Source organism: Danio aesculapii, chromosome 12 (genome assembly GCF_903798145.1).
Source record: "Danio aesculapii chromosome 12, fDanAes4.1, whole genome shotgun sequence".
NCBI classification, from domain to species: domain Eukaryota; kingdom Metazoa; phylum Chordata; class Actinopteri; order Cypriniformes; family Danionidae; genus Danio; species Danio aesculapii.
Genome location: NC_079446.1, coordinates 15003384 through 15028636, shown reverse-complemented (window position 1 = coordinate 15028636; position 25253 = coordinate 15003384). Strand labels below are relative to the sequence as shown.

Here is a 25253-nt window from a genome sequence, read left to right as displayed (position 1 = left end):
AAAAACATTACTGTGTGCATTAGAACTACACCAGGTCACGTCTTTTCTTTTTACATTTACATGTATTGATTTCACATTTAATCAGAAACTTCTGACCAAAGAAATGTGGATAATAAAAGCACTTCAAAATCACCAGAAAACCAATGACATGTCGATTCAGTGACAAGTCTTGACTAGTTAAGCACTGGTTCCTGAAAAAACTAAGGATTACAAGGTTAGTTTAATGTTTACAACTAAACCAGTGTATTTAGGCTTTGTCAGTAACATGACAAAGATCCTCAACTTTCCCTGTTAAGTCTAGCTTTGATGCTGAGTTCATGAGCATGTGCACATAAAGGCGTGATATCAGCAGCCAATGACATGCCTTGAAACATAGATACTGGGATGGACTTTTCACGAGATTTAGCAAAATTCATAGACAAAGATTAAATGGTTTAAAAAAACAAAGATGAAAAGAGCGTCCATGAAAGAGGACAGGTGAAAAAAATGCTTCCAAATTTGCTTTATCGATGCAATTTAAGTTGTGGAGTAATTTTATATAGTTAATAAAATGTCTGTATACAGGGACTCAAAAAACTAAGCTCATTTCTACTGGCTAAAGAAATAAAAGCTTATTTATTGTCAGTGTTCTGGATAGAAGACCCAAACGCAGAATGAGGTTAAAGGGTGGGTGTGGGTTGTTATTGACAGACAGGGGTAAAACAAACAAACGGTCCAACAGTGTGGTAATGGTGGGTAGTGCAACAGCACTGTACGGCTGTGTAACACAGTTTGGGAGACTGATAAGAACGGTGTTGTTACAGGCAGAAGGTGGGGGCATTGGAGGGAGCACTGAAGATCTCAGAACAAAGCAGAGAAGATGGCCAATCCAGCACTAAGGCAAAAAATACTAGCAACCCGGGACTCACAGGTGGCAGGGTATGACAGGGCCAGGGAATACAATATAGCAATATAATAACTAAGACAAGGATAATTAAGGATAACTAATTAACGATAAACTGGACAAGGAGAAGAGATTCTTAAAGCTCAAGAACAAAAGCATAAAAGAACAAACATAGAAAAGTTACAAATCACAGAACAAACCAAGTCATAAGGGTAGAGAGCACAATATAAAGGGAGGAAAGTACACAAGGATCAGGTGAAGACACTTACACAAACAAGGACCTGATAAGGGCTAAACAAAGGGACATGGTACAGGAGGGGGAAACAAAACATGGCAAACACAAACACACACTAAGCCATGTGCTCAGACACAGGACAGACAATAAAACACAGAACATAGACAACACAAAATTTATGGACAGAAAGAACTGGCCAATCCCAATCCAGGCAGGTCCAGCTGTAAGGCAAAGGATACCAACAGCCCTGGACTCACAAGTGGCAGGGCAGGACCATAGACAGTAAAACATATGGACATAGTATCCGTGACGTCACCCATAGGTTTCTGAAGAAAAGGTGCTACAAGTAGACATGGCCAACTCCCGCTATATTGTTAACACGTCATCGCACCGACAGGGGGATACCAAACAAAGGCAAAGCGGGGCTACAGATGCCTGCTAACATTTTGCTTAGACAGGTTTTTCTTTGGGAGAAATGCTTAATACTTCATTACCTGCGACTCATTTGTATTCTGAACACATGTGCTTGGCTGTGTACTATATCAATAAAGTGTTTAGACTTTTGAAAACACTGTTGTAATACATTGAGCCACTAAACATTGTTCTAATGACGTTTTTCTACAGGAGAAAAACACAAATTACTTCCAAACACTTCAAATATAATCTGAGTTAGTAAATGAAATCAAGGCATAAAACTGTATGACAACGCTTCAGATGACTGTTCTAGAGCCTACAGCTAGTCAGATTCTGGAGTGCATTACAAGTCTAAAGAAAATTATAAATGATAAATGATCTTAAATAAAACAAATACACCTATAGATATGGTATATTAGTATATAATTTCACTCACAATTCACTTAAAACTCACACAGCATCAATTACTTGAGTCTTTAGTGTTACATAATACATTTTGTAATAATTGTAATGTGCAAATTTGGTGCTTTCATTTTTATCAGTAACATACAAGGCAAACACAATATCCAAAGACAGATGGGGAGAACTGAAGCTAAAAGCAAAAAATAAACTAAAATAACTAAATAACAAGGCAAAACTATTTGGTAGCCAACAGAAAAAAGGAAATAGAAATCAAAGACAAAAGTAACTACTTAAGGCTTAATATAAAATAAAACAGGACAATAAAAGATAATCAAACTTTACAACTATAATAACTACTAAACAAAAGAAAACCAAAAAAGCAATATAATAATTAAGACAAGCATACTAAGGATAAGACACAGGATTAAGGATTAAAGATAAACTAAATAAGAAGGAGAGATTCTTGAAGCTCAGTGACAAAGCATGAAAGAACAAACACCAAGCACAAGTTACAAAGCACAAAACGAACCAGGGACAAAAGTACACAAGGATCTAGTGAAGACACTTACACAAATAGGACTAGATGAGTGCTAAACAAGGGGACGTGGTACAGGGAAACAACATTGGAGAAGGAGGAGCACATCGCTCAGTTTTTGTTTGTGTTTACCATGTGCTCCTCCGTTCCTCTATGGTTGTTTTCCTGACAGAAAACAAAAAATGAAACATGGAACACAGACAAAACAGATAAGATGAACACGATAGGGTCCTGACATTTATATTAAAGCTATTTGTATATTTATTTTTATGTATAAAAATTTTTTTTTGAACAAAAATTTACTGTGTAATGTCAATTAATGATAATTAATTAAAACCTTAAAGTGTTTTATTATATAGTCAGCTTTAATATGAAACAAGGGAAACTGGAATACTGTCTTTATTGCACAGGTGTCAAACTCAGTTCCTGGAGGACTGCAGCTCTGCACAGTTTAGTTCCAACCCTAATTAAACACACCTGATCAAACTAATTGAGTGCTTTAGGCTTGTTTGAAACCTACAGATTGGAGCATTGAAGCAGGGCTGGAACTAAACTCTGCAGGGCTGCGGCCCTCCAGGAACTGAGTTTGACACCTCTGTGTCATGTGATGGGTGAAAGCTAACTGAAATGTAACTGGCTTGTCAGGTAATTCAGCTTCATTGCACAGGCTCCAGGTAAAATTTTACCCAGTGGTTAATAAATAATCCATCAATCATCTTACAGAAAGACATTGACTTCATGATGTGCTTTGCCTCTGGGTGGATGACCGTGTGTTAAATCTACTTTCTGCTCAGTTATTGGAAACACTTGTGTTTTTTTAATTAATTTTACAAATTTTTCCAGGAGAAAACCATTTAAGATAAAAATGATCAGAAGCTGAAAATTTAGAGAGAAGAATACCTTGTTACTTTTGGTAACTCGTTAGGTTTATTGTTTATCAAGTTCATCCATGAAGTGAAATTCAGGTACACACTACAATAAAATTACTCTTTATGATAGCTAATGCAATATAATGAACTCCTCCTACTATCAGACAGGTAAATGACTACCTTTCTTGTTGAGGAAGAAAGGCTTTTTCTATTTTATATTTAGTTTATTTATAAATAGTATATTTTCTATGTAGTGTTTCTTTGTATTTAAAACCAGTAATTTGGCAGTTTGAATGCTATTTCCACACTGCACACTTGCCTGAGTAGCTGAAGATACATTTCTGTTTATTTATATAATCATACACGCATGGATGGATAGGCTTACCTTAGTGCTTTCGGGTAAAAAAACATTGTTTAGTTATAATGCACTCACTAAGTATTTACATTTGGAACAAAATTACATTGGTACCTTCAACGATTATAGATAACTGCTACATGTTTTCAGAACATTATGCAGTGTCAAACTATTTAGGTACACCATACTAGAACCTGGTTGAGCCCCATTATACCTTCAGAACTGCCTTAATACTTTGTGGCATAGATTCAACAAAATACTGTAAATATTCCTAAGATTTTGGTCCATATTGACATGATAGCATCACGCAGTTGCTGCAGATTTGTTGGCTGCACATCTATGATGCGAATCTCCTGTACCACCACATCCTAAAGGTGCTCTGTTGGATTGAGATCTGGTGACTGTGGAGACCATTTGAGTACAGTGAACTCATTGTCATGTTCAAGAAACCAGTCTGAGATGATTTGCACTTTATGATGTTGCGTGTTATCCTGCTGGAAGTAGCCATCAAAAGATGGGTACACTGTGGTCATAAATGGATGGACAAGGTCAGCAACAATACTCAGGTAAGCTGTGGCGTTGACACAATGCTCAATTGGTACTAATGGGCCCAAAGTGTGCCAAGAAAATATCACCCACACCATTACACCACCACCCCCTGCCTGAACTGTTGATACAAGGTAGGATGGAGCCATGCTTTCATGTTGTTGACACCAAACTCTGACCCTACCATCCAAATGTCGCAACAGAAATCAAGACTCATCAGACTGGCAACGTTTTTCCAATCTTCCATTGTCCAATTTTGGTAAGCCAGTGCAAATGGTTGCCTCAGTTTCCTGTTCTTAGCTGACAGAAGTGGCACCCGGTGTGGTCTTCTGCTACTGTAGCCCATCCGCCTTAAGGTTCGATGTGTTGTGCATTCAGAGATGCTCTTCTGCATACCTCAGTTGTAACGTTTGGTTATTTGAGTTACTGTTGCCTTTTTATCAGCTTTAACCAATCTGGCCATATCAACAAGGCATTTGCGCCCACAGAACTGCCACTCACTGAATATTTCCTCTTTTTTTGGACCATTCTCTGTAAACTTTAAACCTTTTCAAAAGTCATTTAAAACACCTTTCTTCCCCATTCTGATGCTCGGTTTGAACTGCAGCAGATAGTCTTGACCATGTCTACATGCCTAAATGCTTGAGTTGTTACCATGTGATTGGCTGATTAGAAATTCGCATTAACGAGCAGTTGGACATGTGTACCTAATAAAGTGTCCAGCGAGAATTTTTTTTCTTTTTTCTTTTCTCTCCTTATGCACCAGACACTTTCTTATGAACACTCCACCTTTCTAGGAAAATACTTCATGCATGTGAGTGAGCTTGACAAACCACATGTCAGAAAGTATTTCATTTCTGTGCATATGTATATACAGTTTGTGTGCATGTGTATGTATGCATGAAAAAGTGACAAAATTATTTAGACTTGTCATGACATCTATATATAATATATGACATCTATACATATATTGCTGCACTCTGGTGATTTGAAATGCTTCTTTTATCGTAATTTGTAAACTGCTGTGGATAAACGCGTCTGCTAAATATATAAATGTAAATTAAACATAATCATAATCAGTGCATGGCTGAAGACAAGAACCAGTGCCAGACTATAAAACAATAGCAGTGAACATACTGCCTCATACTGATTCAGCTATTTAAAATTAATGTCTGCTGACAAAACACAATCAAGAATTTTACAAATCTGTGCTTTAGTTTATTGTATATTTGTGTACCTGAAACTGTACAGTCTCCTGCATTGCCCCTAGATGAACAGGAATGTGAGGGGCATTAGACACCAAACCTCCGTCAGGACCAAATACAGCACATGAGAAATCCAAACGCTCCTTTATATTGGTGGAGATGGCGGTTCTCTGTAGCACACGGCCCATCTGCTCTGTGTTTAACAAAAAAAACAGAAAGATTTGATTGTGTTTTTACAGATAATTTCACACTAACACTCTTTTTTTGCCTGTTCCATCAAACCTGCGATGCTCATGAACCGATGGGAGAAGATGGACAACTGGATGGTGTTGAGTTCGGTTCCTAACACACACTGCGTTCCCATGCCAACAGCAATACACACATCACCATCCTCTGTCAGATGAGCCACACACGTCGGCTCCACAAGAATTGTGCTGAAAAAAAACCATAAATGAGTAAATGAGTGGGGCGGCACGGTGGCGCAGTGGGTAACACTGTCACCTCACAGCAAGAAGGTCGCTGGTTCGAGCCTCAGCTGGGTCAGTTGACATTTCTGTGCGGAGTTTGCATGTTCTCCCCATGTTTGTGTGGGTTTCCTCCAGGTGTTTCAGTTTCCCTCACAAGTCCAAAGACATGGGCTACAAGTGAATTGGGTAAGCTAAATTGTCCATAGTGTATGTGTGTGAATAAAAGTGTGTGGATGTTTCCCAGTGATGGGTTGCAGCTGGAAGGGCATCCGCTATGTAAAACATTTTAGGATAAGTTGGCGGTTCCGCTGTGGTGACCCTAGATTAATAAAGGGACAAAGCCAAAAAGAAAATGAATGAATGAATGAAATCATATGGTGTTTCAAGATGGTTATAATTTCTAAATACATCTGTAAACTTGAACTTAACTTTGGAAAAATCATGTCTCGTAGTCTTTAAAATATAAAATATAAGAATTTATGAGTTGTAGGAATTTATGAGATCTTTAATTAGAACTGTATGGCTATTATCAGCCATTGGGCTTGATAGTCTCATCTGCATATTTTTACAATTTTACAACATAAGTTTTTCTTTCCTGAAAATTTTGAAACCCGTTTGTAGAGATGCTAAAAGAGAATGAAGAAAAAACACAGAAACACATAATCACTCCTACTACACTCACAAAGATAGAGCCCAAGTGTTGTCCCTATTAGAGAGCACATCCTAATGAAATGCATCTTGCAGAGCTCTTTACTGCCTCAGCTGACAGCCATTGGGACACGCATACACACTTACAGCTAAAACTCATCATCACTGACTATATGCCTCTTAGTTTGTCATCAACATTTCTGAGTATTGATTTGCTGTTGCTATCATTCAAAGCGGTTTTCTTGTCTCTTGTGTTTTTTGACTATTGTTGTTTGTTTATTGTTTTCTGATTCTTTGCTGCCTTCCCTGAACTTTTGCCTGCCTTTTGATTACGCTCTTGGATCATCTACTACACTGTTTATGGTGGTTTTCGACCCATGCTTGTCTGACCATTCTCATAATAAAGCTGGATTTGGAACTACTCCTGTCTGCATAGCATCATTACATTACACCAAGTCTGCTGCCATGTCAACTTTGGAACAGGTAGATGAGGATTTGTTGTCTGAACACACCCTTGTGACAACCATCGAATTCCTCCTTCCTTTACCATTCTTGTCTGACCTATTGGACACTATAGGCCTAACAAGATCCAAGGTCAGGTTTAGTCAACATCTCTTCTTGCACTGTAAAAAATTCTGGGTTCCACACAATTGATTTGTCTTTAAACAACATGAAGGAATTAAGTTAACTTATTAATTATGAATTTAAGTAGACTGAACATAAAACAATTTAGCTGTCCCAAAAAACAAGAATTGTGTTGTTTCTACTCATTTTATACAAGTAATTTGAACAAAGCAAAAATAATTTTGAGTAATTTTGAATAATTTTGGGCCGGTGTAAGGTCTAAACTTATAGTATGATAACCTCGGAAAAAAATATCACGGTTTCACGTTACCACGATATTATGAATACTGCTCTAAAATAAGTTCTTTTTAAATGTCTGGGTAAAACAAAAAAATAATAATTTGTGTTAACGAGCAGTTGGACACGTGTACCTAATACCTAAATTTACATTTTCTCCTCTCCTTATGCACCAAACACTTTCTTATGAAGACTCCACTTTTCTGGGAAAATACTTAATGCAGTTGAGTGAGCTTAACAAACCACATGTCAAAGTATTTTGTTTCTGTGCATATGTATATACAGTATATGTGTATGTATGGGTAAAAAATGACAACATTACTGTCATGACATTTATATATATATTATATATGACATCTATACATATATTGCTGCATTCTGGTGATTTGAAATGCTTATTTTATCCTAATTTGTAAACTGCTGTGGATAAAAGCATCTGTTAAATGAATAAATAAATGTAAAAATTTTTTTTGGGTAAAACAAAAATAATGATGATAATTTCCCTATTGAACATAATTTATTTTATTTTAAGAGACAGTTTTAATATTTTGGAACAGTAAACATATCAGGCTAAATAGTTTAAATCATTGACTTCTGTTCTCTTCATTAGTTTTAAAAACACAGATTTCTTTGCAACACATATAAAATATACATTTAAAAAACCTTACATATACCTTGGGAATGGTATAACAGAACATTTTAGCGGTGTAAAAAACCTTGACTTTTCCAAACTGCGGTAAACCATGAAACTGCTTATCGTCCCATGCCAAATCTCTTCTTGATCTGCCTTGGCCAGACATCACTTTGACTACACAGTGGACTGCCTCAACACTCCTTCAACCTCACTCTCAAACATTCAAATCCCGAGACGGTAATGACACACCCAATGAACTTTAACAGGTTTGATCTACTCTGACCCCCCAAAACAAGCAGCCATTTGAAAAAACAAAATAAATGATGTTTAATGTAGAATTTAAATATTTCAGGAAATACCAAACCTGTTTTTATCAATAATGATGGCTGGTCCCTGAATACTGTGATCACAGGAAAGATCCTCCCACAGATACACACTTGTGTCGAGATAACGATCCTCAAAGTAACACTGTGTCATCTGGTTCCAAAAAAGATGGAAGAAAAAATAAAAGAAGTTAATGAACAAAATTTCTGAATGACTGAATGCCTTGGTTTTATTAATCACATTAGGTCATTTAGGCAAGTTTAGTCGATAAATATGACATAGAATTAAAATTAGCAAGAGAATATAAGCAAAAACAGGGTTTATTTTGCGTGTAAACATCTTTAATATGGTCCGATGTTATGACTAAGGCCAGACATAATCTATGGAAATTTTTAGCTATTTCTGCACAGAATTTTGTAAAAAAAAATCTGTGGATTTAAGTGTAATGATTTTTGGGAGAATCGTAACAAAAAATTTTATATTCAATTAAAAAATAATAACTTTTTAACTTTTATTTAATGTTTACAATGCAAATCCAATTAGATCCACTTATTTGGTAAACAAAGCAAGTCTCATATAATATATCTACTAAAAGACAGGAAATATTACTTTACAAATTGTACTGTAAATAAATCATATGAACATTTTCACAATTACTAATATTACTAAAAATAATTTCAAAACTGAATAAATCTAAATTTACACAAGTAAAGAAATAGACTCAATGATTGGTTAAAAACCTGTCGAAATCTGTGAATTTCTGTGTGAGCAGATTCTGTGTGGGCCTAGTTATGATGACTTAGAAGGCTGTTCAAAATCATTCTTTACCAGAAGGAAGCCACACATACTTTCTTCTGTTAAATTAGATTATACTTGTCTCAAGTTGTTGTTAAAATACTTGTGATGTGGAGTCAAATTTGTTTCCAAAAATTGAAAAAAAAAGCACTTTCACACAGTTTGTTTCAAAGAAATTACTCATAAGTTGGTAATATATAGTATAACACCAAAGTGACACCATATATACACAATGCAATTGTTTAAACACCCAATAAAGCACCCATGTACTATTATTATATGTATTATTTAAAACAAATCTCACCTTTAACATACAGTGCATCCGGAAAGAATTCATAGCGCTTAAATTTTTTAACATTTTTTTTTACGTTACAGCCTTATTCCAAAATGGATTAAATTCTTTTATTTCCTCAAAATTCTACACACAATACCACACAATGACAATGTGAAAAAAAGATATATTTTTTTATCTTTTTGAAACAGGTACATTCTGTTTCCACTGATCATTCTTGAGATGTTTCAGCAGCTTAATTGGAGTTCACCTGTGGTAAATTCAGTTGATTGGACATGATTTGAAAAGGCATACACCTGTCTATATAAGGTCCCAGGGTTGACAGTGCATGTCAAAGCACACACCAAGCATGAAGACAAAGGAATTGTCTGTAGACCTTCATGACAGGATTGTCTCGAGGCACAAGGCTGGGGAAGGTTACAGAAAGATTTCTGCCACTCTGAAAGTTCCAATGAACACAGTGACCTCTATCATCCGTAAGTGGAAGATGTTTGAAACCACCAGGACTCTTCCTAGAGCTGGCTGGCCATCTAAGCTGAGTGATCAGCGAGAGAAGGGACTAAGTCAGAGAGGTGATCAATAACCCGATGGTCACTCTGTCTGAGCTCCAGCGTTCTTCTGTGGAGAGATGAGAACCTTACAGAAGGACAACCATCTGTGCAGCAATCCACCAATCAGGCCTGACGGAAGCCACTCCCTGCCTGGAATTTCCCAAAAGGCATCTGAAGGACTCTCAGACCATAAGAAACAAAATTCTCTGGTCTGATGAGACTAAAATTGAACTCTTTGGAGTGAATGCCAGGCGTTAAGTTTGGAGAAAACCAGGCACCGCTCATCACCAGGCTAATACCATCCCTACAGTTAAGCATGGTGGTGGTGGCAGCATCATGCTGTGGGGATGTTTTTCAGCAGCAGGAACTGGAAGACTAGTCAGGATAGAGGGAAAGATGAATGCAGCAATGTACAGAGACATCTAGAATGAAAACCTGCTTCAGAGTGCTCTTGACCTCAGACTGGGGTAGATGTTCATCTTTCAGAAGGACAATGACCCACAGCACACCGGCAAAGTATCAATAGAGTGGCTTCACAACAACTCGGTTAATGTCCTTGAGTGGCCCAGCCAGAGCCCAGACCTAAATCCTATTGAACATCTTTGGAGAGATCTGAAAATGGCTGTACAACAATGACCAAAATTCTATGTTTAGCCAGCGTCTAAGGACGGTATTTTGATGTCCAATAACGACATCAAATGACGTTGATGTTGGTTGATTTTAGATTGGACGTTAGACATTGATGTCGGCCTGAGATTGAGTTCTGACCTCAACCCAATTTTAATTTCCAAACCAAATGTAATTTCCAACGTCAATTTGACATCATGTTGACGTCTTGTGCCTGCTGGGTGTTAAGGCCATTTTGGTCATCATACAGTAAATATCAGTCTTCTTCTCATCAGTGACATGCATCTATATACAGTCTCTGGGTCAATGCATGTAAAGATTTTGGACATCTTCTTGGACACTTTTAATGCTTGCAAACAGTTTGCCGCAAATATAAATCACCCATGTCTTGAGGTAGTTCATTATAATGAGATTTACCTTTAATGTGTGATTTAATGGACAGTAATGGATAATAATTAATTGTAATTTTTCCAATCCCCATAGACAGGAAAAAATAAAGTAGTGACTGCAGGTTGAAGGAAAATAGTGGGGTAAAAGTAGTAATACTGCACTAAAAAAGTAGATAAAGTAAAAGTGCACATTTTTAAAATTACTTTGCAAGTTTTAATTCCTAAGAAAAACTACTTAACTGCAGTAGTTTAAGTATTTGTAATTTGTTACTTTAGACCACTGCCCTTCTTACACAAAATATTAGTATTTGCTTATCCCTATTTGCTTACCCTTAATCAGTCTTCTCTTAGAATTAAAATCAATAGCCATCTCTTGAGTCTTAAATACATTCAATTGTAAGAAAGCCTCCTGACACCAGTTGGAATATTTATATACACGGCTGGCTGAGGGATCTTCTCTTTCATTACTAGTGCAACCATTCAGTTTATATTACATTTGTCAGTAAAACACTACCGTGGTTATTTTTTTTTATATTAGAGCAAATAAGATTACAGAAGTTTCTATTTACTATTTGAAACGTTTACCCAACAATGACAATTTCCACTTTTGAGAACTCCTAACATGTTTAAAGAGCTTGCTGTGTTTTAAAGCAATGCATTGATTTGTTATTACTTTCAGCGACACAGAGTGCAGTTTTAGAGTGTTTCGGGTTTTAGAATTTTATTTTTTTTTTATTCATGCACATACCCTACATGCCTTGCATACCTTAATAGGATTTGGAGATTTCTGTCCTGCTTTGGCCTGCACTTCTGACCTAATTCCAGACTTCCCAGAACCCCGTACACGGATATCATCCACCATGATAGGCCTATCAGTGATAGTGAAGCCGAACTCTTTCAGATATCTGATGTAGAAAAAGAAAGAGTAAAACTCAGATAAGCATACAAGCAGTCGTTTTGGACTATTCACATTGAAAACTACAGTACTGTTTAGTGAATGCAGTGCGGAAGTCTCCCGTGTGGCAGGAGCTGGCATTACTGGGGTGACCTGTAGCTGTGATCATGAGCGCACAATCTGTGCCTTCATAGCGCAGGTGCAGGAACACTTCTATATTAATCTGAGAACTGCACAAACAAAATCATATGTTATTATCATATTATTACTACAATCATATGTCATTGCATTTTCATTTGTATTTGTTTAAAGTTAATAATAGTTAATCAAGTTAATGAAATCAAAAAGAGAAACTTTGAGCAGGACCTGCTAAAGCCACGTTTGCGCAGTATTTCATCACAGCGTTGAGACAGTTGCTCTATTCTACGGTCCAGCTCAGAGAATGAGCCTGCTTCATACTGTAGAGAACATGGTTCCTGAACCTCTTCAACCACATCAGCCAGAGCCAAACCATACGCTGATAGCACTCCACTGTATCTAGCAGGAGAAAGAGTATATATAGTAACTAGCCAAAAGTGGACAAAAAAACATGCTATAAATCACAAAACGGCCTAGGACCTCAATACATTACAGATATGCTCACTAAATACAAACCTAACAGATAATTAGGATCAAGTAAATTAAAATTTCCAAGAGTTCAGTCAAAGCAGGGTGAATCTGTTTCAGCTGCTACACCTGCTGCTGGAATCAGCTTCCATAAATGATCAGATGTGCTCCAACATTAGGAACATTCAAATCATATCTTAAAACACATCTGTTTAGCTGCTGATGGCATGAGCATGAGTGCGTGTGTGAATGAGAGTGAATGGGTGTTTCCCATTACTGGGTTGTGGCTGGCAGGGCATCTGCTGTGTAAAACATGCTGGGAATAGTTGGTGGTTCATTCCGCTGTGGCGACACCTGACAAATAAGGGACTAAACAAAAAAAAACAGATTTAATGAATGTTTAGCTGCCTTTACTGAATGAGCACTGCGCTACGTCTGACAGATCGCAAAATTATGTCTTTCTTTTCTTTTTTATTTCTAACAAATTTAACACGTTTTAATCAGTTTTAAATCATTTTTATTCTTTGTTGTTCTTATTTCTTATATTTCTTTTTTATGTTTATTTTACTCTTGTCTATGTAAAGAACTTACAATTACCAATGTGTATGACTTAAAATGTGCTATATAAATGAACTTAGTTTTACTTGCCTTGAATGCATTGTTACATTAAATCATCAGTTAGCTTAAATGTATACTCCCAGTTAACTGGCGTCCCCTAGTTTCTCCAAAAGCTTTTGTTGTTACTTTCCATTTTAAATAATGTTTAAAAGCTACTTTAAAACAATCTCTGCGGAATAAAGCATTATAAAAATACTTGCATGTTAAGCAACTCTTACATTTCTTAAATTATAGAACCTCCATCAGCAAAAAGAGATTATTCTTGTGTACGACAAGATACATAGACATTGTGCACCATCAAACATTTAAACTATTTGACAAATTATTAATCTTTTTATGAGGGTCCCTTACAGAAAAACCCCATTGGTGTCACATGTGTGTTACATCTTTGATTGTAACATGATTGTACATATAACGCTTTGTAAGGTGTCAGCTCAAAAACCTTTTTTAAAAAGTAAAAGAAAAGAAAATATTCTAATCTACCCACAACTACTGAATAAGAAATGTAGTTTGACATTGTAGCTCAAAAAGTTTCTGAAATAAAAAACAGGGTTTCCACTCAAAGACTAATCCAAATTTCCTTAAATTTCCCTGACTAAAAAGATGAATTTTCATGACATGTAAAACAAATGGAAAAACAAGGCATTGTACTCCTTTCAATAATTTTTAAATGGTTTTAGCTTTTGAAAGTCATTTTGAATGAATTTAATAGCCTCTATGAGCAAAACAGTTGATAATGCTACTCAGATTAAGAAAAAAATCTGATGTACTTACTGTTTGTGTGGCTTGTATGCTTCCTCTCCCATAATTGATATCTCAATAGTATTTTCAAAAACATTACATTTTTCCTGCCATCAATTTTTTTTAAACACTAAGTCATTGAAGTGGTCATTTTAAAGCCAAAACATCTAAAGTATATATTATCCTGGCATGTTAAACTTGCCTAACCAAAACAACAGGCGTGAATTTTTTTTTATAAAAAAACACATGAGAAAAATGACATTTTGATAAATGGAAATCCAAATTTAAAGCAGCAAAAAATCATTTTAAAATTTCATGATATTCCAGAAATTCCATGACCAGTGGAAAACCTGAAATTTAGTATACATTTTTTGGCATCACTTTATTTTGATGGTCCCTTTAACGCATTTTGTTGAATTTAAGCTACATTGCATCTACATACCAGCTAATTCTCAATAGATTATAAGTAGACTGTTAGGTTGGGGTTAGAGTTAGTGTACATTGACATGTACTTGCAAAATGTCTTAAAGTCAATTAAATGTGTTGAAGGAGCAGTATCAACAGATATTAAGCAGACAGTCCACTAATACTCAAATGAGAAGTAATTGGCTTGTAGTTGCAATGCAACTTTTAGCCAACAAAATGTGCAATAGGGACCATCAAAATAAAGTGTTACCAATTTTTCAAATTTTACAATCAAAACAGGCAACATCATGCAGACACCCTCCATATATAAATACAACATTTGAAAACATCAGATATTCATAACTGTATTTAATTACATTACTTGTTATAAAAATAGAGACATACTTGTGTATGAAAACCATTTTCATGCCTAAGGCTCTTGCGATGGCACAAGCATGTTGACCTCCAGCTCCTCCAAAACATGCCAGCACATGTTCAGATGTATCATGGCCTTTAGCCTGTTAAGAGACAGTTTGTGTTCAAAACAAATATTCAAATTCCAGACCTGTAAAACAAGAATGGCTTAGGTAGTGGCCGTTAAAAAAAACCCTTTATAGGATTTATGGTTGTTCGTCACTTGTTATTTATCAGTGGAAAAGTGGAGATGAAATACCATTTTGATCAAGTCGAACAAATTTCCTTTCATGACGATTTGCAAAAGCTTTTCATGATCACAACTTTTTCAGCAAATTAAATTAATTAATTAAAAATTAGTACTCACCACCCAGCCAAATATGCAGTTTGTGTCAATTTACTTGTCAATTTGGCTATTTATACTGCAACTAGGATTTAATATGAACAAATTTATTACACTACCTGACAAAAGTCTTGTCGTTGATCCCAGTTGTAAGAGCAACAAATAATAACTTGACTGTGTCAGAAGCTAGATTTTTCTGATAAATCATCTGTTGAACTGCATCCCAGTCATCACAAATTCTGCAGAAGACCTATTGGAACTTGCATGGACCCAAGATTCTTACAGATATCAGTCAAGTTTGGTGAAGGAAAAATCATGGTTTGGGGTTACATTCAGTATGGGGGCGTGCGAGAGATCTGCAGAGTGGATGGCAACATCAACAGCCTGAGATATCAAGACAGTTGTGCTGTACATTATGTTACTAACCACAGAAGAAAGCAAACTTTTCAGCAGGATAGCACTCCTTCTCATACTTTGGCATCCACATCAAAATTCCTGAAAGCAAAGAAGGTCAAGGTGCTCCAGGATTGGCCAGCCCAGTCAACAGACATGAACATTATTGAGCATGTCTGGGATAAATAAAGAGGCAGACATTGAAGATGAATCCAAAGAATCTTGATGATCTCTGGGAGTCCCACAAGAACGCTTTCTTTGCTATTTCAGATGACTTTATTAATAAGTTATTTGAGTAATTGCAGAAATTAATGGATGCAGTCGTCTAAGCTTATAGGAGTCATACACAATATTAATTCATTTTCTACTGCACCATGACTTTATGTTCTATACTGTACATTATTTCTGTTAAGTGACAAGACTTTTGTCTAAGCAAAGTCAGACCTTACTTTCCTAATTAAATAATTAAAAATCAGGGCATGATCATATTTTATTTTGGTAAAATAAGCATAATTTAGAGGCCTTTGTCTTTCATATAAGCCACTTCTGATACCAAATGATCAACTAGAAGTCAAATTTTTATTTGTTGTTCCTAAAACTTGGATAGACGACAAGACTTTTATCATGCAGAGCTAAAATTCTTTTCAAGAAATTGACAACTATGGAAACTGTAGTTTCAGTCTTCAGTAATTGGAATCTTTTATTGCTGTTCAGCAGATTGGGTCTACTAGGTCCATTGGGATACTCTTAAAATATAAAGGCCACAAGCAATAAAAGTGTGTTTTACCTGTGTCAGTGCTCTGATTGGCCTACACATGGCCTCATTAGCCACATTGATGAAACCCATGGCAATGTCCTCTATACTCATTTTTGACAGTTGCACTCCTGAAGCACTATTAGACGATTGGTTAGTAGAAAGGAAGTGGTTAATTTCTTGTGTGAGTTTGGAGAAATGCTTCATGGTTTCTTCGGTTGACAAAGGCTCATTTTCACCAGGGCCAAATATTCTTGGAAAGAAAGAAGGAAGCAGGCGGCCGAGGGCTAGATTAGCATCAGTGACTGTCAAAGGACCACCTGTAGACAAACAAAATAAATATGTGCTGTAGTGTTACTGTACACAAGTCTTTTGGACTAGTGTAGGCTGGAGAAACTTGTTTGTAACTATTACACAGTCACAGGCCTTAAAGGGGTACTCCACTACGATATTATATTTTAAACTTTAGTTCATGTGTAATGTATCTGTGTGAACATAAACAACATCTCTGAATGTAATACGCTCAAAGTTCAATGCAAAATGAGACATTGGCTTTTACAGAGTTAGCTTAGCAAAGCCTACAGCGAACAAAGTTTGGGGACTACAAAAAATACATCCGGGTTAATAAGATCACAAATGCTTCAGGTTACACGGATTCACTACATACATATACCCCCGCAAAGCAAAGAGGCGTGGCCAGAGGGGCTGTAATGTTATAGCAGAGAAAGCTAAAATGTCGTCAAATGCTGCTATTTCCACAGAGCTTCTTCTGTTTCTGTATTTGGGCTTTCAAAGGACACGACACAAAGAGAGAAGTGCTTACAATTTAATTATGTTCCAGAGAATTATAAAAATATATAGCTAGCATTTTCTGTCTGATTCAGGCACAAACTGATACGGCTAACAGCTACTCTGACTGACAGAGAGCTGACCAATCAGAGCCTCTTAAGGACGGGTCTTTTGGAGGAACTAGGAAATGTGACAGACGTTTTCATGTTAGCTGAGTAGCAGTATATAATCAAAGTAAGATATATGAAAAAAATTTTTTTTTTTTTTTTACAAATGAAGCATGAGCACACATTGCTTTGTACCCCATAAACACAACCAAGCCTTAAAAATACAATCTGGATCACCCTTTTAAAAACAGTTACAGTTAAACGCTGCAGTGACTGCAGAAGTCTCATGTGTTTTGAATGGTAGTGCCCAGTAAAGTATAATTCTGACTCAACATTGCATATCCTGTAATGTGACTATTGCGGATGCGCACCTTGCAATAATGAGGCTAAAACGATATATTGTGCTGCCCTAGTTTGTCTCTGCTGCCTGCTTATTGGACTATTAGCTCTATTATTGGATGTTTCTTGTTTTCTGCCAGCTACAACTCACAGCCTGTTTTCTGATGCTGATTATGCTTACACATTCTGTGTTTGTTAGAGTTTGACTGTTGTCTATTTGACCTCGATTTTAATAAATGGCATCTAATGGGTGCCAACCTGAATGATGTTTTTTTTACACTCTTAACCACCCTACATCAATAAACAAGTGAGCTTACACAAACACACAGAAAAGCCCAGCTTGTATCCTTTTTTAGTGTGAGACTTTGAGTAGGAGTGACAACAGTGAGAGACATTTTGTTTTGTTTTTTGTTTTATTTATAGTTGTGTTCGGTGGCAGACTGAAAAGGGTCTACTGTCAGTTTTGGTTTTGTGTTGTCTTGTTCTGCCATTTCTCACTTTTTTGATCCCCACACAAACGTTGCCCCTTTTTTTTCCCTATTTAGATATGATAAGAATGACCTTTTTCCCCTCTTTGGTTTTAATAAGAAAAATGTCCAAATGATCAATTAAATGAAATGGTAATTTAATGACCATTTACAGAATATAATTATCAATTTCTTTATAATGTAAAATAAATGAATTAATTTCAGTCAAGATTCATTTTGAAGTGCTGACTTGGTGAAACTGTTCAGAACAGAGGTGGTCAATAAATTTTTCCAAAGGGCTACATTAGACTCTAGGGCGGTTTTAGGGGGCCAGACCAATACAGTTAATTTGTTTTCAAAAACATTCTGTGAAACTATTCAATAAACATTCAAAAAAACTTTTTTTAAAAAAGAATTAATTTTACACAAAAAGTATCTTAAAGACCATCATCACAATATTGATTTCATATAAATGCCACGGGGTTGTTTGTTTGATTGCTTCATCGTTGTTACTATTCATTCATTCATTCATTCATTCATTCGTTCATTCACTCATTTATAATTTTTTTTATGTTTAGTATGAAAATTTTAGGGCGACGCAGTGGCGCAGTAGGTAGTGCTTTCGTCTCACAGCAAGAATGTTGCTGGTTCAAGCCTCGGCTGGGTCAGTTGGCATTTCTGTGTGGAGTTTGCATGTTCTCCCTGCGTTCGTGTGGGTTTCCTCCGGGTGCCTCGGTTTCCCCCACAGTACAAAGACATGCGGTACAGGTGAATTGAGTAGACTGTGTGAATTGAGCAGTGTGTGTGTGAATGAGTGTGTATGGATGTTTCCCAGAGATGGGTTGAAGCTGGAAGGGCATCCGCTGCGTAAAACATGTGCTGGATAAGTTGGCAGTTCATTCCACTGTGGCGACCCCGGATTAATAAAGGGAATAAGCCGAAAAGAAAATGAATGAATGAATGAAAATTTTAGCCTGTGTTGGGCTGAAAAAGTGCACTGAAGTCAGGTTAAATGTGAGATGGATATGTGATGTAATGATCATTAATGAAAGAGGATCTGTATCTGGATTTGTTGAATCGTTATTCTAAGGTAATTAGTCTACCTTTATTACTGTGTAATTCCATACAAAGTGTGAAGCTGCCTTGGTTTCTGTCACATGACTCGTGGTTTGCATGAGATATTTTAAATTAAATAATTACTTCACGCAGTCTGGTTCAGAAGGTTTGCTATTACCTTTCCTATAGCAGGCTGGCCCAGGATGAGCACCGGCTGACTCTGGCCCCACAACAAACATCCCTGACCTGAAATGCAGAAAAACAATATAAGAAATATTTCACTTTCTTAATTTAGTTTCCTAATTCAGTTACATATGTAATTTTTTTAGAATGCTAGACTCTCTCAAAGGAAACAGAACTGGTTCATTGGTACCAAGCAAATACCAAGATAATAAAAGATAAAACAATAGTTAAAGTACATGGGTACTATTTGTATATGAACTTAAAATGTAATACACCATAAATAAATGAATGTAACAACCTGACTACTCTATATGCCACATATTGTACGCAGATAAAGAATAACTGTCTTTTTCTTTGCAAATCATCTAAACAATGATTTTAAAGGTGTTAAAATTTTAGACATGCTAAAGTAGTTTGTCATGCAGTAAAGCATTTCATTTAATCTGTGACATGTACGTGAGTTGTCAGATGAAGTAATGGTTTGAAAAGAAGTAGCACACTGGAAAGATTACTAGCATCAAATGATATATATCATGAATGCAATTCATAATACAATACAATATTTTCAGACGGATAAATTATTAACCTATATAGGTAAAAATGACATCAGTTGTATTGCTCCAATAAGTAAATAAAATCTTTGCACAGAAATACCTGTCAGCACCTTGTAAATGTTTTGGATAAAAAGAGAAAGAAGGTGCATCCCAAATTGCATACTTATGCACTATGCTATGCCATTTTGTAGTTTAAATAGTGTAAGTAGTCACTCACACTTAAACCTCTAAAAAGAATAAGTGCAGTGTAAATACCCGGACAATGCACTTATTCAACTGTTAAAAAGTGTGGAATGTTGGACACTTCACGCACTCAACGGTAACTGCTTTGCTCATGTATAGTGGAAGGGGCAGAGCTTTCGGGCACTGATGTTGGGTTATTTTATTTATTTTGGATTGTGAAAGCAAAATTCTCCTACGAGAGTGATCATACCACCTCCTGATGGTGAATGCGGTTATACTCATGGCAGGTATTATTTGGTAGTTTGATCATTTATTTATTTAAAAAAAGTTCCATCATACAGGTGAAGGTTTAATTCTACTTTGATACATATTCAAGCTTATAAAGATTTTTTCAAGAATCAAATAGAATTTTATTTAACCACTAATCTGTGTTCAGCTTCTTCAATGGGGCTGGCATGGGAGGCACTCAAAGCATACATTAGAGGAGTTATAATACAGCATGCCTCAGCAAAGAAGTTAGAGCGTGAGAAATTATCAATATTGGAGGCACAAGAGACTTGGGAAAGGACCCTTGATATACAAATCACAGATGATCAATGGGTGGAAGCTTGGAAAAATGCAATGTCCCTAAGTGTATGTAACAGAGTAAAAGCAATGCAACTGAAAATTCTACATAGAGCTCACATCTCTCCCTCACGGAGGCACAAGTTTAAAGAGGAGTTGTCACCAATGTGTCTGAAATGTAAAACTGAGGAAGGAGACCTTGTTCATTGTTTCTGGCTTTGCAGGGAAATTCAAAAGTTCTGGGCCATGATTGAACAAGAAATTAATGGTATTTTATCTATTAATATTGGTTGTTACCCCAAGCATATGCTGCTTAGGATATTCGACGAGATTAATATGGACAAACAAAAAAAACTCTTTGCAATTTCCTGACATTTTGTGCAAGAAAATGTATTCTCCTGAACTGGATAATGGACAAAACTCCAACAAAGCCTTTATGGCACAGGGTAATACTTGAATATGTACCACTGGACTACTTAACTTGTGTCTTACATGGCAAAGATGTTTTATTTCATGAGAGGTGGGATCCAATTTTGTTACATATGGGTTTAAACATAACCTTCATAATCATCAGAGGGTTAATTTAATAAGGTCAGATCTTGTGAAGGTTTGTGGTGCATGAATATGCAATATCGCAAATTTTATTACTCCCCCCCCTTTTTTTTTTCTCTTTCCCTCACGTTTTGTTCACTTGTTTTTTGTTATCTGTATTGCTTAAAAATTTTATAAATACATTATTTAAATATATATATATATATATATATATTGGAGGGACAGATTAAAACAGGAGAAATTAATTTTAAACAGAGAATGAACCTCAGAGTCCTCATACAGCTAAAGTATCAATATAATAATATTTTTTCTCAGAAGGTGGAATTTGACCTATTCAGAATTAGACAAAAGTCATTTGAATCCGGGGAAGAAGCTGGAAGAATGCTGGCTAACTATATTAAACAGCTAGAATCCTCTGCCACAATATGTCCCATTCAATCCCATGGGAGATGCATTATAACAAAGGTGACGGATATTTATGCAGCATTTAGAGACTATTACTTTAATCTTTACACCTCTCATGGCAGCTCTTCTGAAGAAGAAATAAAACGTTTCCTCAGTGCGTTTAAAATCCCCTCTCCCAATGAGAATCAAAGATAATTTTTGGACACTCTTTTAACAGAGATTGAAATTCTAGATGCGATAAAAAAATTTACATTAGGGAAGGCTCCAGGTCCTGATGGATTTACAGCTGATTTTTTAAGTGTTACTCCTCAGAATTAACACCTCTATTAAAAGATATGTACTGTATGAGGAAGCTTTTGAAAAGGAAACACTATCCCCAACTTTATACCAGGCGGTGATTTCAGTAATGTTAGAGAAGGGTAAGCACCCAACTGACAGTGCCAGTTAATGACCAATATCATTGATTCTTTTAGATACCAAAATACTTTCTAAAATTCTTGCTAATCATTTACAAAAAGTAATCTCAACCATAATACATTCAGACCAAGTTGGATTTATACAAAATAGACACTCCTGGGATAATATTAGACGCTTCATTAATGTTATGTGGGCAATCAGGAATGACAGTTCACCCTCTGCAGCAGTGTCACTAGACATAGGGAAGGTCTTTGATTGTGTTGAATGGCCTTATTTGTTCTCAAATTAAGAAGCTTTTGGATTTGGCCAGTTTATACAAGCACCCAGAGGCAGCGGTCTTAACTAACGGAGTTCTCTCCTCATATTTTAGGTTGAGTCGAGGTACATGCCAGGGTTGCCCACTCTCCCCTTTGCTTTTTTGTTTGGCGTTGGAACCACTAGCAGTAGCAATAAGAAAAAATACCAGGTTCCCTGAGGTGGTTATAGGGGGCACAGTTCAGAAACTCATGCTTTATTCAGACGATATTTTGCTTTTTGTTACTGACCCAATAAATTCGCTTCCTGCTTTGCTTAGCACAATAAATAATTTTTCAAAAATATCTGGGTATAAAGTTAACTTGTCTAAATCTGAGGCTCTTCCCCTGACTGCCTATTGTCCAAAATCACTGTTTCAAGCAGGTGCATTTAAATGGCCTGACAAGGGTATACAGTATTTAGGAATAACTTTTCCCCATCAGTTCAAAGATATCGTTAAAGTTAATCTTGACCCTTTACTGGAAAAAATCTCAGCCGGTACAATGAGATGGGCTCATCATTTTCTATCTTTCTGGGGAAATGTATTAAAAATGAACTCTATACCCAAAATTAATTATGTCTCAAGCTACCCACCTGTCTCTGTCCACTCAAAATATTTCAGTAAATTTGACATGATATGTGGAATGGGAAGAAACCTTGAATGCGGTTAGAGAAACTGCACTTCCAGTTGAGAGGGGAGGCCTAGGTCTCCCCAAACTATCTTTGCATCATTATGCATTTGGTTTGAGGCACCTGGGACAATGAATGTTACCTCCAGAACGTGCCTATTTATGGCTAAACATGGAAAAATTGGTTTACCCATCAATATCATTTGAGTCATTATTAATAGCGAAATTACCATTGCCAATACATAATCCTCCAATTATTTCACATCTCCAAACAATTTGGAAAAAACATTTCGGATTTTCCAATCTGACCCTTTCCTAAGACCTTCATCTTCCATCTGGGCCAACACAAAATTGTTAATAGGTGGAACATCAGTATTATGGAAGGAATGGATAGATAATAATGTTAACATTCTGGAAGATCTTTATGAAGATGACAAATTAATATCTTTTGAAAGACTTAAGCATGAATTTAATCTCTCTAATAATCAGTTCTGGAGGTATCTACAGTTGAGACATTTGCTCACAAATGTCTTTGGTTGCCCTTCAAATTCTCCTAAGGGTACAAATATTGACAACATAGTCCACAATATTATAGGTACCGGCTTGAAGCTTGTCATTGCATGAAGCTTCTTAAAACTATGCACCACTCAGTCAAATGAGTCAAAATATTAGTTCTGCAGTCAAGATAATATAGGAAAAAGATTGGGGATGCACATTTGAAGTTGAGAACTGGGGAAAAATTGCTGGGAATTTAAAATTAATGTCTAGAGATGTTAGAAAACAATTTCAAATTTTACATAGATTTTACTGGACTCCTAAGAGACTGTTTAGAGCAGGTTTCAAAAACAACCCAGAATGCTGGCGATGCCAAGAAGAAGCAGGTGACCTATTTCATGTTTTATGGCAATGCCTAAAAGTCCAGCAGTTTTGGAGAGAGGTGCATGAATATCTTGTAAAGATATCGCAGACCCAATATGACTTTTGCCCAAGCTTATATATAATTGGTGACCCATGTCCCTTAAGCAACATGAATAAAACTAAATCACAGTGGATACAGAGCTGTATCATGCTAGGCAGACGGCTGATTGTTAAAAACTAAAAATCTTCCAGTAGACCTCCAATCTTTGAGTGGATCTCATAATTAGGACGAGTTGCAGCTTATGAAAAACTCTCCTACAGTTTACATGGAAGAACTGAAATTTATTTTGATAAATGGGGAAAATTTCTAAATTTCTGCAACCCACAATGTTAGCAAACATGTAACGAGACAAAATAATAATTAAGGTTATGATATTAGCAACCCCCCCCCCCCCTTTTTTTTTTCCTTTTTAAAATTTTTCTTTCCTTTTTTTTCCTTGCATATGTTCTGGTTTGGTTTACTTACGCAATTTATATAATGTTATTTATTTATTGTATTTATTTATTTTGTATTGATCTGATTTTATGTTAATGCTCTGTATTTGATATTCATCTACAGTTTTTGAAATAAGAAAAATCAATAAAAAGTTCAAATCATTAAAAAAAAACGTTCCTGCATTCCATTTGGGATGACACTACATTCATATACTATGCTGTTGAGTGTGTAAGTGCATAAGTACATAGTGCATAAGTGCATAGTGTGCCATTTTGGAAGCAGCAATAGTTTATATCTACAGGTACATATATTGTTGATCTATAAGATTCTACAATTAATTCTTTTAAATAACAAACTGATAAAAAAATAATTGTACATTTTTTATTATTATTTATGTTATATATATTTTCTGCAAAATTCCAACTATGCCATAATTTTGAGAATGCACTATATTTTTAAAGATACACTTGAAAATATTAAGCTTGATGATGATTGAATGAATTCAACATGAATAAATTCAATATAGCACTGGAAATATTCCTCAGAGATTTTGGTCCTTATTGACATGATTTGTCAGCTGCACATCCATTATGCGAATCTCCCGTTTCACCACATCCCAAAGGTGCTCTATTAAATTGAGATCTAGTGACTGTGGAGGCCATTTGAGTACAGTTAACTCATTGTCATGTTCAGGAAACCAGTCTGAGATGATTCACGCTTTATGACATGGCATGTTATGCTGCTGTAAGTAGACGTCAGAAGATGGGTACACTGTGGTCATAAAGGGATGAAACTCAGGTAGGCTGTGGCATTGACACGATGCTCAATTGGAACTAATAGGCCTAAAGTGTGCCAAGAAAATATCCCCCACCCACACCATTACGCAACCATCAGCAGCCTGAACTGTTGATACAAATCAGGATGAATCCGTGCTTTCATCTTGTTGATGCCAAATTCTGACCCTACCATCAGAATGTCCCAGTAGAAATCTACACTCATCATACAGGCAACGTTTTTACAATCTTCCATTGTCCAATTTTGGTGAGCAAATTGTAGCCTCAGTTACCTGTTTTTAGCTGACAGGAGTGGCACCCAGTGTGGTCTTCCGCTGCTGTAGCCCATCCGCCTCAAGGTTTGACATGTTGTGCATTCAGAGATG

The 25253-nt window shown here is 36.1% G+C and overlaps 1 protein-coding gene across 1 annotated transcript in view; it reads right to left on the bottom strand.

Annotated features, from left to right (window-relative positions):
• Positions 1 to 25253, bottom strand: part of oplah (5-oxoprolinase, ATP-hydrolysing) — an 83712-nt gene that overhangs the window by 22389 nt on the left and 36070 nt on the right. The window contains exons 9-17 of the mRNA XM_056469375.1: positions 19138 to 19205; positions 16235 to 16521; positions 14703 to 14815; positions 12294 to 12464; positions 12020 to 12157; positions 11799 to 11937; positions 8419 to 8531; positions 5727 to 5878; positions 5477 to 5637 (exon numbers count right to left, since the gene is read on the bottom strand). Coding sequence (XP_056325350.1) covers positions 5477 to 5637; positions 5727 to 5878; positions 8419 to 8531; positions 11799 to 11937; positions 12020 to 12157; positions 12294 to 12464; positions 14703 to 14815; positions 16235 to 16521; positions 19138 to 19205 — 1342 coding nt within the window. The remainder of the gene's footprint in view (positions 1 to 5476; positions 5638 to 5726; positions 5879 to 8418; positions 8532 to 11798; positions 11938 to 12019; positions 12158 to 12293; positions 12465 to 14702; positions 14816 to 16234; positions 16522 to 19137; positions 19206 to 25253) is intronic.